Here is a 14,269-nt window from a genome sequence, read left to right as displayed (position 1 = left end):
TTAGAAATGGGACTGAAGGGTCTAGGACAAGTTTCTAAGGGTCTGGGATGGGGCTGAGTTGCTTCTGAGTGGATAGGGGCGAAATATGCTTTTCAGTGCGTGGGGAATGAGTCTCTCCTGACGGAAGAAGACTCGACCTAAATTTGTTATAAGTGTTGGTGGGGATTTATTCTTGGGGAGGGAGGGAAGGCTGAATTTGTGCTCAGTTTAGAAGGGAGATCAGATTTGTCCACATGGGGCAGGGTATGCCAGAATCTTAGGGGTTGGGAATGCCGAGTTTCCCTTGGGAAGTGGGGGCAGGGGCGCAGAGTGTTTGGTTGTATTTCAGTGCGGGATGGAGAGTCGGAGCTGGATTTCAGATCAGAGAAGGTTGTTGTTTCTGTTCAATGGAGAGGGGCAGAGTTGGACTTCTCGGGAAAAGGTGATTTTTCTACTGATTTCTAATCAATGGTGGGGCAGCTCTTATTTCAGCTGTATGGAAGAGTGGCTGTGACAGAAATGCTGGGTTGTTGTGCTTGTTTCTGCTCAAGGGGAAAATGTTGATGGCTGTGTATCTGCTCAATTGGGGGTGTGTTGGTAAAGAGATTTCTGCACTTTAGGGACTGTAGGGGCGGGGGGCTGGTGTGATTTCTGCTTGGGAGTGTGCAGTGGGGTGTGAGTGCCCTGATTTTTGGTCACTGGGGAAAGCTGTTAATATTTCTGCTCAATTTGCAGGGGGTTTGTTGCTTCGTGGTGTATGGGATTATGCTCAGTGAGTTTGGAAGGAACTTAGATGTCTGCTCAGTTGGGGAGGTGTACGGAGGATTTGCCATTCGTTTTAACAAGCTAAAGTCTTCCAGTTTCTTACCTTGGTTTGTGGCGCAGGTTAATGCTCTGATTTGCATGTTTTAGAGGAATCGTCAATTCAGTGTGTCCTTGGCTAGCACGTTTTCTTATTGTTGTTTCATCAATGGGTGCTTTGGTGACTCATCTATTTAGTGTTCAGCTAAATATTGCTTTGCACTTTCATGCTTCACTCGCTTTTTCTGCCTTGCTCTGTAAGGGCTCTTCATTTGCACATAAGTTTTGGAGTGGGATAGCTGACAGACTTTTAACGTTTGATGATGGCTTTCCTGATCAGCATTGCAACACTATTCATTGGAAAATGCTCTCTGCTTACTTTGATCTTAGAAAACTTTGTTGTGCTCCCTTGCATATATCTTGGGCAAACGGGCCATTTTTCAGATGTGTAATTTTTTTATTGTTATTGTGCACTTTTACTGCTAGAGAGTAGATAAAGAGCAACATTACCTGGTCAATACATCAACTTTGTAAAAGGTACATAACTTTAAATTGTCAGGAAGGACAACTTGCAATGTCACAGTCCATGACATTTTTTGTTTCAGGTAGCAGTGAGGGTTCAGAACTCAGTGAAGAGGTGTCGTGGCCAGCATTTGAAAGGTAAGGAACTCTGGGGAAGGAGATGGAGAATATCTTTTGTTCTATAGAATAGCAATCTGTCTCTGGATTGTTTTACAGACATATAATGGCTCTACAGTCTCATCAGTTCCATGGTTTGGGCTTGTGTTAATGATGCTGCTTTCGTCAACAGACTGTTGATAATGGGTGGACCAATCTCTCAACTGTACAAGATGGATTGTGACCTGGATCATATGTCAGATTTACTGACGGTGACAAATCTGCTCAATATTAGGCTTTTTTTTTAATTTTGCAATTTTCTTAAACTGTACATTCCAGTGCCAAAAATGTTTATGAAAAAAATGGGTGTATCAACTTTGCAACTGATGAATTGCCACTATTATGCACATAGCCCTGTTTGTATGTTTACAGCAAAATATTCATCTAAGTACTGAATGGCATCTAAGTACTGAATGGCATCGAAGTGCAAATATAGTGATACCTAAACGTAAATATTCAGTGCTATGAACATTTAAATGGATCTGTAATGTCTTGCCATGCCATAAAAAATATTAACAATGTATAGTATTGGCAAGCCTTCCTATTTTGGGTGATTAACAAAGTTTGATACACTGAATCCCATCACTTAAATTGAATGTCTTTGGTGCATGGTTGGAACATGGTTCCGGTTTTATTTAATAGGAAGGCAAGTCTTGTTGTGGGGGAGGGGATAGTACTTCTTTGTTCAAGGTATATCCCCATTTTAATGAGTAAAGCACTAATCCCCAGAATTTTGCTTTTGTAAAATGTCAATTTCTTTACCTACATTGAGACTCTAAAGTCAGACCTCGTGACACACTCCACCAGCCCGGTGACATAATGGAGTCACATAATGTACAATAATAAATAAAAACCGAAAATGCTGTAAATACTCAGCAGGTCAGGCAGCATCTGTGAAGGGAGAAACAGAGTTAACGTTTCAGGTCGATGACCTTTTGTCAGAACTGGAAAAAAGCAGAAAATGGAACAGATTTTAAAGCAAGTGTAGGAGCTGGGAAAGGGGGGAGGGGATGAAAGAACAAAAGGGAAGGTCTGTGATAAGATAAAAGGCAGGAGAGGTTAAGAGACATTAACAGATATTCAAGGCAAAAGGAGATGGTAATGGGACAGGTTAAGAAACAAAAGATGGCTCTAGATGAAGTGTAAATTGCGCTGGCAGAATGCAAGACAGTTGCCATGTGGAAGAAAAGAAAACACAAACAAAACAAAAAAAATATGTGGGGGAAAAATATATATGATAGGGACCAAGGTTATGATCTGAAATTGTTGAACTCTATGTTGAGTCCAGAAGGCTGTAAAGTGCCTAATCGAAAGATGAGGTGCTGTTCCTCGAGCTTACGTTGAGCTTTAGTGGAACAATGTAAGAGGCCGAGGACAGTGAGGTCTGAGTGGGAGTGGAGCAGAGAATTAAAGTGACAGGAGACAGGAAGCTCGGGGTCCCCCTTACGGACTGAACGGAGGTGTTCCGCAAAGGAGTCATCCAATCTGCGTTTGGTCTCCCCAATGTAGAGGAGACCGCATCGTGAGCAGCGAATACAGTACACTAAATTGCAAGAAGTATAAGTAAATCGCTGTTTCACCTGGAAGGGGTGTTTGGGGCCCTGGACAGTGGGAAGTGGGGAGGTATAAGGGCATATGCTGCATCTCCAGCGCTAACAGGGGAAGGTGACGGGGGAAGGGGTGTTGGGGGTGATAGAGGAGTGGACCAGGATGTCGTGGAGGGAGCGGTCCCTTCGGAATGCTGAAAGGGGAGGTGAGGGGAAGATGTGTTTGGTGGTGGGATCACGCTGGAGGTGGCGGAAATGGCAGAGGATGGTCCATTGAATGTGGAGGCTGGTGGGGTGAAAGGTGAGGACAAGGGGAACTCTATCATGGTTCCAGGAGGGAGGGGCAGGGGTGAGGGCAGAAGTGCGGGAGATAGAACGGACACGGTCAAGGGCCGTGTCAACCACAGTAGAGGGGAATCCTCGGTTGAGGAAAAAGGAAGACGTGTCAGAAGCACTGGTATGGAAGGTGGCATCGTCAGAGCAGATGTGGCGGAGACGGAGAAACTGGGAGAATGGGATAGAAACCTAGAAGGTAGGAGTAGGCCATTCGGCCCCTTGAGCCTGCTCTGCCATTCAATAAGATCATGGCTGATCATCCAAATTCAGTACCCTATCCCTGCCTTCTCCCCATATTCCTTGATCCGTTTAGCCTTAAGAAATATATCTAACTCCTTCTTGAATATATTGAATGAATTGGCCTCCACTGCCTTCTGTGGTAGAGAATTCCACAGGTTCACCACTCTCTGGGTGAAGAAATTCCTCCTCATCTTTGTCCTAAATGGCTTACCCCTTATCCTTAGACTGTGATCCCTGGTTCTGGACTCCCGAACCATTGGGAACATCCTTCCTGCATCTAGTCTGTCTAGTCCTGTTAGAATTTTATAAGTTTCAATGAGATCCCCTCTCATTCTTCTAAACTCCAATGAGTATCAGCCCAATCGACCCAATCTTTCCTCATACGTCATTCCTGCCATCCCAGGTATCAGTCTGGTGAATCTTCGCTGCACTCCCTCCATGGCAAGAACATCCTTCCTCAGATAAGGCGACCAAAACTGCACACAATACTCAAGGTGTGGTCTCACCAAGGCCCTGTACAACTGCAGCAAGACATCCTTGTTCCTGTACTCAAACCCTCTCGCTACGAAGGCCAACATACCATTTGCCTTCTTAACCGCCTGCTGCACCTGCATGCTTACCTTCAGCGACTGGTGCACAAGGACACCCAGGTCTCATTGCACTTCCTCTTCTCCCAATCTATTGCCGTTCAGATAATAATCTGCCTGCCTGTTTTTGCCACCAAAGTGGATAACCTCGCATTTATCCACATTATACTGCATCTGCCATGCTTCTGCCCAATCACCCAACCTGTCCAAATCATACTGGAGTTTCTCGGCATCCTCCTCACAGCACACACGCCCACCCAGCTTTGTGTCATCTGCAAACTTGGAGATATTACATCTAGTTCCCTCGTCTAGATCATTTATATATATTGTGAATAGCTGGGGTCCTAGGACCGATCCCTGCGGTACCCCACTAGTCACTGCCTGCTACTCGGAAAAAGACCCGTTTATTCCAACTCTTTGCTTCCTTTTTGCCAACCAGTTCTCTATCCAAGTCAGTACCTTGCCCCCAATCCCATGTGCCTTAACTTTACACGCGAATCTCTTATGCGGGACCTTATCGAAAGCCTTCTGAAAGTCCAAATACACCACATCCACTGGTTCTCCCTTATCTATTCTACCAGTTACATCCTCAAAAACTTCCAGTAGATTAGTCAAGCACGATTTACCTTTTGTAAATCCCTGTTGACTTTGTCCGATCCTGTCACTGTTTTCCAAGTGCTCTGCTATTACATCTTTTGTAATGGACTCTAGCATTTTCCCCACTACCGATGTCAGGCTTACTGGTCTGTAATTCCCCGTTTTCTCTCTACCACCTTTTTTGAATAGTGGGGTAACATTAGCTACCCTCCAATCCATGGAAACTGTTCGAGTCTGTAGAATTTTGGAAGATGACCAGCAATGCATCTATTATTTCTAGGGCCACTTCCTTAAGTACCCTAGGATGTAGATTATCAGGCCCTGGGGATTTATCGGCCTTCAATCCCGTCAATTTCCCTAACACCATTTCCCTACAAATACTGATTTCTTTCAGTTCCTCCCTCTCATTAGACCCTATGTTCCCCAACATCTCTGGGAGGTTATTTGTGTCCTCCTTTGTGAAGACAGAACCAAAGTATGTATTTAATTGGTCTGCCATTTCTTTGTTCCCCATTATAAATTCCCCTGATTCTGACTGCAAGGGACCTACGCTTGACTTCACCAATCTTTTTCTCTTCACATATCTATAAAAGCTTTTACAGTCAGTTTTTATGTTCCCTGAAAGCTTAATCTCGTACTCTATTTTCCCCCTCTTAATTAATCTCTTTGTCCTCCTTTGCTGAATCCTAAACTGCTCCCAATCCTCAGGTTTACTGGAGGAATAGAGTCCTTACAGGAAGCGGGTTGGGAGGAAGTGTAGTCCAGGTAGCTGTGGGAGTCAGTGGGCTTGTAGTGAATGTTTGTCAATAACTTATCTCCAGAGATGGAGACGGAGAAGTCGAGGAAGGGAAGGGAAGAGTCGGAGATGAACCATGTGACGGTGAGGGAAGGGTGGAAATTGGAAGCAAAGTGAATGACATTTTCTAGTTCAGGGCGAGAGCAGGAAACAGCACCGATACAATCATCAATGTATTGGAAAAAGAGGTGAGGGAGGGGACCTGAGTAGGACTGGACAACTACATGTGCAGGAAGTGCATCCAGCTGCAGCTACTGACAGACCGCATTGCGGCACTGGAGCTGCGATTGGATGCATACTGGAGCGTTCACGATGCTCAGGACATCGTGAATAGCACGTTGACGGAGTTGGACACACCGCAGGTAGAGGTTGGACAGGAAGAAAGGGAACGGGTGACCAACAGGCAGAGTACTAGGCGCAGGCAGGTAGTGCAGGGGTCCCCTGTGGGCATCCCCCCTCCAACAGATACACCACTTTGAGTACTGTTGGGGGGGATGGCTTATCAGAGGAAGGCAGCAGCAGCCAACTTCCTGGCACCAGGGGTGGCTCTGCTGCACAGAATGGGAGGAAAAAGAGGGGTAGAGCTATAGTAATAGGGGATTCAATTGTAAGGGGAATAGATAGGCGTTTCTGCGGCCGCAAACGAGACTCCAGGATGGTGTGTTGCCTCCCTGGTGCAAGGGTCAAGAATGTCTCCGAGCGGCTGCAGAACATCTTGGAAGGGGAGGGTGAACAGCCAGTTGTCGTGGTGCATATAGACACCAACGATATAGGTAAAAAGCGGGATGAGGTCCTAAAAGTGGAATATAGGGAGTTAGGAGATAAATTAAAAAACAGGACCTCAAAGGTAGTAATCTCAGGATTGCTACCAGTGCCACGTGCTAGTCAGAGTAGAAATAGAAGGATATTTCAGATGAATACGTGGCTAGAGGAATGGTGCCAGGGGGAGGGATTCAAGTTCCTGGACATTGGAAACAGTTCTGCGGGAGGTGGGACCAGTTCAAACCTAACGGTTTGCGCCTGGGCAGCGCTGGAACCGATGTCCTAGGGGGAGTGTTTGCTACTGCTGTGGGGCAGGGTTTAAACTAAAATGGCAGGGGGTTGGGAACCTGAGCAGGGAGACAGAGGAAAGGGAAACAAGGATAAAAGCAAAAGATAGGAAGGAGAAAAACAAAAGTGGCAGTCAGAGAAATAAGCGATTTAAATCCAACGTGGCCAAAGTAAATAATAATTCTAATAGGTCTAAGAGCGTTAAAAAAAAACAAGCCTGAAGGCTTTGTGTCTTAATGCGAGGAGCATTTATAATAAGGTGGATGAATTGGCTGCGCAAATGGAGGTAAACGAATATGATTTGGTTGGGATTACGGAAACGTGGCTCAAGGATGGCCAAGACTGGGAACTCAACATCCAGGGGTATTCGATATTCAGGAAAGATAGGCAAAAAGGAAAGGGAGGTGGGGTAGCATTACTGGTTAAAGAAGGGATTAATACAATTGTAATGAAGGATATTAGCTCTGATGATGTGGAATCTGTATGGGTAGAATTGGGAAATACTAAGGGGAAAAAAACATTAGTGGGAGTGGTATATAGACCTCCAAACAGTAAGGCGGAGGTTGGGGATGGCATTAAAAGGGAAATTCAAGAAGCGTGCAATAAGGGCACAGCAGTCATCATGGGTGACTTTAATCTACATATAGATTGGGCCAACCAAATTAGTAACAATACTGTGGAGGAGGAATTCCTGGAGTGTTTACGGGATGGTTTCCTGGACCAATATGTCGAGGAACCAACCAGAGATCAGGCCATCTTAGACTAGGTGTTATGTAACGAGAAAGGATTAATTAGCAATCTTGTTGTACGAGGCCCCTTGGGTCGGAGCGATCATAATATGATCGAATTCTTCATTAAGATGGAGAATGAAGTAGTTGACTCAGAGACTAGGGTCCTCAATTTAAATAAAGGAAACTACGATGGTCTGAGGAGCGAGTTGGGTAGGATTGATTGGGGAATGGCACTCAAAGGGTTGACAGTGGATAGGCAATGGCAAACATTCAAAGACTGAATGGATGAGCTGCAGAATTTGTTCATCCCAGTTTGGCGTAAAAATAAAACAAAAAAGGTGACTCAACCGTGGCTAACAAGGGAAATTAGGGATAGCATAAGATCCAAGGAGAGGACATTTAAATTGGCCAGAAAAAGCAATAATCCTGAGGATTGGGAGCAGGTTAGGATTCAACAAAGGAGGACAAAGGGATTAATTAAGAAAGGGAAAATAGAATATGAGAGTAAGCTTTCAGGGAACATAAAAACTGACTGTAAAAGCTTTTATAGATATTGTGAAGAGAAAAAGATTGGTGAAGTCAAGTGTAGGTCCCTTGCAGTCAGAATCAGGGGAATTTATAATGGGGAACAAAGAAATGGCAGACCAACTAAATACATATTTTGGTTCTGTCTTCACAAAGGAGGACAACAAATAACCTCCCAGAGATGCCGGGGAACATAGGGTCTGATGAAAGGGTGGAACTGAAAGAAATCAGTATTTGTAGGGAAATGGTGCTAGGAAAATTGATGGGACTGAAGGCCAATAAATCCCCAGGGCCTGATAATCTACATCCCAAGGTACTTAAGGAACATAAGAACATAAGAAATAGGAGCAGGAGTACGCCAATCGGCCCCTCGAGCCTGCTCCGCCATCAATAAGATCATGGCTGATCTGATCCTAACCGCCAATCTACTATCACAGAACCATCTCCAGAATCTAACAGAATTAGACACACGAAATAGGAGCAGTATCAGGCTACACGGCCCCTGGGCCCGCTCCGCTACCCACAGGGCCATGTCCGATCCGAACCTAGACTCATGTCCAAATTCCTGCCCGCTCCCTGTAACCCTTAATTCCCTTTACTTCTAGGAAACTGTCTATTTCTGTTTTAAATTTATGTAATGATGCAGCTTCTACAGCTTTTTGGGGCAGCATATTCCATGGACCTACCACCTGAGTGAAGTAGTTCCTCCTCATCTCAGGTTTGAAAGAGCAGCCCCTTATTCTAAGACTATGCCCCCTCGTTCTAGTTTCACCCATCATCGGGAACATCCTCCCCGCATCCACCCGATCCAACCCCTTCACAATCTTATATGTTTTAATAAGATCGCCTCTCATTCTTCTGAACTCCAATGAGTAGAGTCCCAATCTACTCAACCTCTCCTCATATGTCCATCCCCTCATCCCCGGGATTAACCGAGTGAACCTTCTTTGTACTGACTCGAGAGCAAGTAAGTCTTTTCTTAAGTATGGACACCAAAACTGTATGCGGTATTCCAGGTGGGGTCTCACCAATACCTTGTACAACTGAAGCAATACCTCCCTATTTTTATATTCTATCCCCCTAGCAATGAAAGCCAACATTCCCTTGGCCTTCTTAATCACTTGCTGCACCTGCATACTAACCTTTTGAGTTTCGTGCACCAGGACCCCCAGATCCCTTTGTACTTCAGTACTTTCCAGTTTCTTGCCATTAAGATAATAACTTGCTCTGTTATTTTTCCTGCCAAAGTGCATAACTTCACACTTTCCAGTATTGTATTCCATCTGCCAAATCTCTGCCCACTTACTTAGCCTGTCTATGTCCCCGTGCAGGTTTTTTATGTCCTCCTCACTCACTACTTTCCCTCCCATCTTAGTATCATCTGCAAACTTTGATATGTTACACTCGGTCCCCTCCTCCAAATCGTTAATATAGATTGTAAAGAGTTGGGAACCCAGCACTGACCCCTGCGGAACACCACTAGTTACTGATTGCCAGTCTGAGAATGAACCATTTATCCCAACTCTCTGCCTTCTGTTAGATAGCCAATCCTCTATCCATGCCAGAATATTACCCTCAATCCTGTGATTTTTTATCTTAAGCAATGATCTTTTGTGTGGCACCTTGTCAAATGCCTTTTGGAAGTCTAAATACACTACGTCCACTGGTTCCCCTTTATTCACCCTATATGTTACTTCCTCAAAGAACTCCAGCAAATTTGTCAAACATGACTTCCCCTTCATAAAACCATGCTGACTTTGTCCTATTAAATTATGATTATCCAAATGTCCTGTTACTGTCTCCTTAATAATGGACTCCAAAATTTTACCTACCACAGATGTTAGGCTAACCGGTCTATAGTTTCCAGCCTTCTGTCTACTGCCCTTTTTAAATAAGGGTGTTACATTAGCAGTTTTCCAGTCTGCCGGGACCTTTGCTGAGTCCAGGGAGTTTTGGAAAATTATTACCAATGCATCCACAATCCCTACCGCCACTTCCCTCAAGACCCTAGGATGTAAGCCATCAGGTCCAGGTGATTTATCCGCCTTGAGTCCCATTATTTTACCGAGTACCACTTCCTTAGTGATTTTGATCGTGTTTAGCTCCTCCCCCCCATAGCCCCCTGTTTGTCCAGTGTTGGGATATTCTTAGTGTCTTCTACTGTAAAGACTGATACAAAATATTCATTCAGTGTTTTTGCCATCTCCATATTTCCCACCATTAATTTCCCGGTCTCATCCTCTAAGGGACCAACATTTACTTTAGCCACCCTTTTTCTTTTTGTATAACTATAAAAACTCTTAGTATCTGTTTTTATATTTTTTGCTAATTTACTTTCATAATCTATCTTCCCTTTCTTAATCAATCTTTTTGTTATTTTTTGCTGTCTTTTAAAGTTTTCCCAATCCTCTATCCTCCCACTAGATTTGGCTACCTTATATGCCCTTGTTTTTAGTCGAATACTATCCTTAATTTCTTTATTTAGCCACGGATGGCTGTATTTTCTTTTACACCCTTTTCTTAGTGGAATATATATTTTTTGGAAGTTGTAAAATAACTCCTTAAATGTACACCACTGATCATGTATCGTCTTACCCTTTAATCTATTTTCCCAATCCACTCTACTCAATTCTGCTCTCATACCTTCATAGTCTCCTTTATTCAAGCTTAGCACGCTTGTTTGAGATCCAACCTTCTCACCCTTTGATTGAATATGGAATTCAACCATGTTATGGTCACTCATTCCAAGGGGATCCTTTACTAGGACATTTTTAATTAATCCTGTCTCGTTACACAGGACCAGATCTAAGGTTGCTTGCCCCCTGGTCGGTTCAGTTACATACTGCTCAAGAAACCCATCCCTAATACACTCAATGAACTCATCCTCAAGGCAGCCCTGCCCAGTTTGATTTGTCCAATTAATATGATAGTTAAAATCCCCCATAATTATAGATGTTCCCTTATTACAAGCCTCAACTATTTCCTGATTGATACTCCGTCCAACAGAGTTGCAACTGTTCGGAGGCCTATAGACTACGCCCACTAGTGTTTTTTTCCCCTTATTATTCCTTATCTCCACCCAAACTGTTTCATTATCCAGATCTTTTGACCCAATATCATTTCTCTGTATTACAGTGATTCCTTCCTTTATTAACATAGCCACCCCACCTCCCCTTCCTTCCTGCATGTCCTTCCTGATCGTTAAATAACCTGGTATGTTTAATTCCCAGGCATTGTCACCCTGCAGCCATGTTTCTGTAATGGCCACAAGATCATACCCATATGTAGTTATTTGTGCCATTAACTCGTCTATTTTGTTACGAATGCTACGTGCATTCAGATAGAGAACTTTCAAATATGTTTTGTGACACTTAGTTCCTGCTTTTGCCGTTTTTATTACTTTACCTTTTACTCCATACCTTCTGCCCCTTCCTGACACGCTCTGGTTTTTAATTTCCCCACTGCTACCCAAGTCTATGACCTTCTCTGTTGTCATTTTTATTATTTGCTCTCTAGGAACCTCCCCCCTACTAGTTAGTTTAAAGCCCTCTCTACAGCCCTAGTTATATGATCCGCCAGGACTCTAGTCCCAGCACTGGCCAAGTGAAGCCCGTCCCAACGGAACAGCTCCCTCCTGCCCCAGTACTGGTGCCAGTGTCCCAGGAAGTGGCCCTAGAAATAGTAGATGCATTGCTGGTCATCTTCCAGAACTCGATAGACTCTGGAACAGTACCCATGGATTGGAGGGTAGCTAATGTTACCCCACTATTCAAAAAAGGTGGTAGAGAAAAAGCGGGGAATTATAGACCGGTAAGCCTGACATCGGTAGTGGGGAAAATGCTAGAGTCCATTATAAAAGATGTAATAGCAGAGCACTTGGAAAGCAGTGACAGGATCGGACAAAGTCAACATGGATTTACAAAAGGTAAATCGTGCTTGACTAATCTGCTGGAAGTTTTTGAGGATGTAACTGGTAAAATAGATAAGGGAGAACCAGTGGCTGTGGTGTATTTGGACTTTCAGAAGGCTTTCGATAAGGTCCCACATAAGAGATTAACGTGCAAAATTAAGGCACATGGGATTGGGGGCAAGGTATTGACTTGGATAGAGAACTGGTTGGCAGACAGAAAGCAAAGAGTTGGAATATACGGGTCGTTTTCCGAGTGGCAGGCAGTGACTAGCGGGGTACCGCAAGAATCGGTCCTAGGACCCCAGCTGTTCACAATATATATTAATGATCTGGACGAGGGAATTGGATGTAATATCTCCAAATTTGCAGACGACACAAAGCTGGGTGGGAGGGTATGCTGTGAGGAGGATGTCATGAAACTCCAGTACGATTTGGACAGGTTGGGTGATTGGGCAGAAACATGGCAAATGCACTATAATGTGGATAAATGTGAGGTTATCCACTTTGGTGGCAGAAACAGGAAGGCAGATTATTATTTGAATGGCAATAGATTGGGAGAAGGGGAAGTGCAAAGAGACCTGGGTGTCCTTGTGCACCAGTCGCTGAAGGTAAGCATGCAGGTGCAGCAGGCGGTTAAGAAGGCAAATGGTATGTTGGCCTTCGTAGCAAGAGGGTTCGAGTACAGGAACAAGGATGTCTTGCTACAGTTGTACAGGGCCTTGGTGAGACCGCACCTTGAGTGTTGTGTGCAGTTTTGGCTGCCTTACCTGAGGAAGGACGTTCTTGCCATGGAAGGAGTGCAGCGAAGATTCACCAGGCTGATACCTGGATGGCAGAAATGACGTATGAGGAGAGATTGTGTCGATTGGGCTTATACTCACTGGAGTTTAGAAGATTGAGAGGGGATCTCATCGAAACCTATAAAATTCTGTCAGGCCTGGACAGACTAGATGCAGGAAGGATGTTTCTGATGGCCGGGGAGTCCAGAACCAGGGGTCATAGTCTAAGGATAAGGGGTAAGCCATTTAGGACTGAAATGAGGAGGAATTTCTTCACCCAGAGAGTGGTGAACCTGTGGAATTCTCTGCCACAGAGGGCGGTGGAGGCCAGTTCATTAAATATATTCAAGAAAGAGTTGGATATATTTCTTGAGGCTAAAGGGATCAAGGGATATGGGGAGAAGGCAGGGACAGGGTACTGAATTTGGATGACCAGCCATGATCTCATTGAATGGCGGAGCAGGCTCGAAGGGCCGAATGGCCTACTCCTGCTGCTATCTTCTATGTTTTCTATGGAATAAAGAATGTTCCACATATCCCACGAAAAGACAGGCATAGCTTGGACCCATGCGGGTTCCCATAGCAACACCTTTGATTTGGAAGAATTGAGTGGAGTCAAAGGAGAAGTTGTGCAATGTGAGAACAAGTTCAGCCAGGCGGAGGAGGGTGGTGGTGGATGGGGACTGGTTTGGGCCTCTGTTCAAGGAAGAAGCGGAGCGCCCTCAAGCCATCCTGGTGGGGGATGGAGGTGTCGAGGGATTGTACGTCCATAGTGAAAAGATAATGTACATCTTGGAATGGTTTCATAGGAAATGGCAGTGGCTACGACTTCAGATTGGCCCAAGAACTAATCGGGACTGCCAGACTCCCAGTAAATCACTCCGAAGGCTGGGTGACGGTTTTTACAACCAAAGAAAATTCTGATGACACCATTGTTTTACTCTTAAAACCAAGCAATGTTTTGAACTAAAACTACTCTTTTCCGTGACTGACTGTTAATGTACAAGCGACTTTTGGTACTTTCCTACATTTTTTATGATAGTTCTACTGAAATCCTGTCACACATCTATCTTAACACTTAAAACTGACTCGTGTCAAGATTAATGCAAAACTATAATTGATGGTATATTATGAGTGCAAGTTGGTACATAATAAAACACCGCCATACCTCAGCTGCAGCAAATGGCATGGAAACTGTGTAAAATAAATCAAATTGCTGAACTTAGTAATCAGTCTAAAAACCTAAACGGTTGTCTTCAAAATATGGTCGTGCTGGAACATTTGAACTTAATGCATGAGGTCTGTTTATTTATGGCTACATAATATGGCAGAATTTCAATTTCTAACAGCTTCAGGTTAATTGCTTGTTGTCCACATATGTTCAAGAATACTGTGGTGAATTTTTAGTGAATTTCTGTGCTTATCAAGGATGGAGCACTCCCAGTTGAGGCACTGCACAGCCAGCTGCAGAGTATGGCTGTACTTTGCGCAACAGTCAGAATAACATTTCCTGAGCACTAGTGTGAATCATTTCCACACTAGCCACACTTGTGACTTTTGAGATTGCTTTTAATTTGACAGTTTGTTATGTTGGTTGCCCTCCACCAGGAATAAGGGTGACACTTCCAAATTCATTTTAGCCAGCAGAGTGAGAAAACCGAGTTTTATCCTGGGTTGCATTTGACCCTAGGTCCCAAAGGTGAAAGGACAGTG

General features: G+C 44.2%; 1 protein-coding gene across 18 annotated transcripts in view; it reads left to right on the top strand.

Moving 5' to 3' along the window:
- Positions 1 to 14,269, top strand: part of ralgps2 (Ral GEF with PH domain and SH3 binding motif 2) — a 911,087-nt gene that overhangs the window by 563,548 nt on the left and 333,270 nt on the right. For all 18 annotated transcript variants that reach the window (XR_015077609.1, XR_015077608.1, XM_085982223.1 and 15 more), the window contains one exon: positions 1,386 to 1,440. Coding sequence is in view for 16 of the 18 variants with exons in the window: in XM_085982223.1 (XP_085838349.1) it covers positions 1,386 to 1,440 (55 nt within the window). In the remaining 2 variants the exon portion in view is untranslated. The remainder of the gene's footprint in view (positions 1 to 1,385; positions 1,441 to 14,269) is intronic.

Source organism: Somniosus microcephalus, chromosome 3 (assembly GCF_052327205.1).
Source record: "Somniosus microcephalus isolate GS21.2 chromosome 3, FLI_Smic_1.0, whole genome shotgun sequence".
NCBI classification, from domain to species: Eukaryota; Metazoa; Chordata; class Chondrichthyes; order Squaliformes; family Somniosidae; genus Somniosus; species Somniosus microcephalus.
The sequence above is the reverse complement of the archived record's forward strand: the minus strand, read 5'-3'. Positions and strand labels throughout refer to the sequence as shown.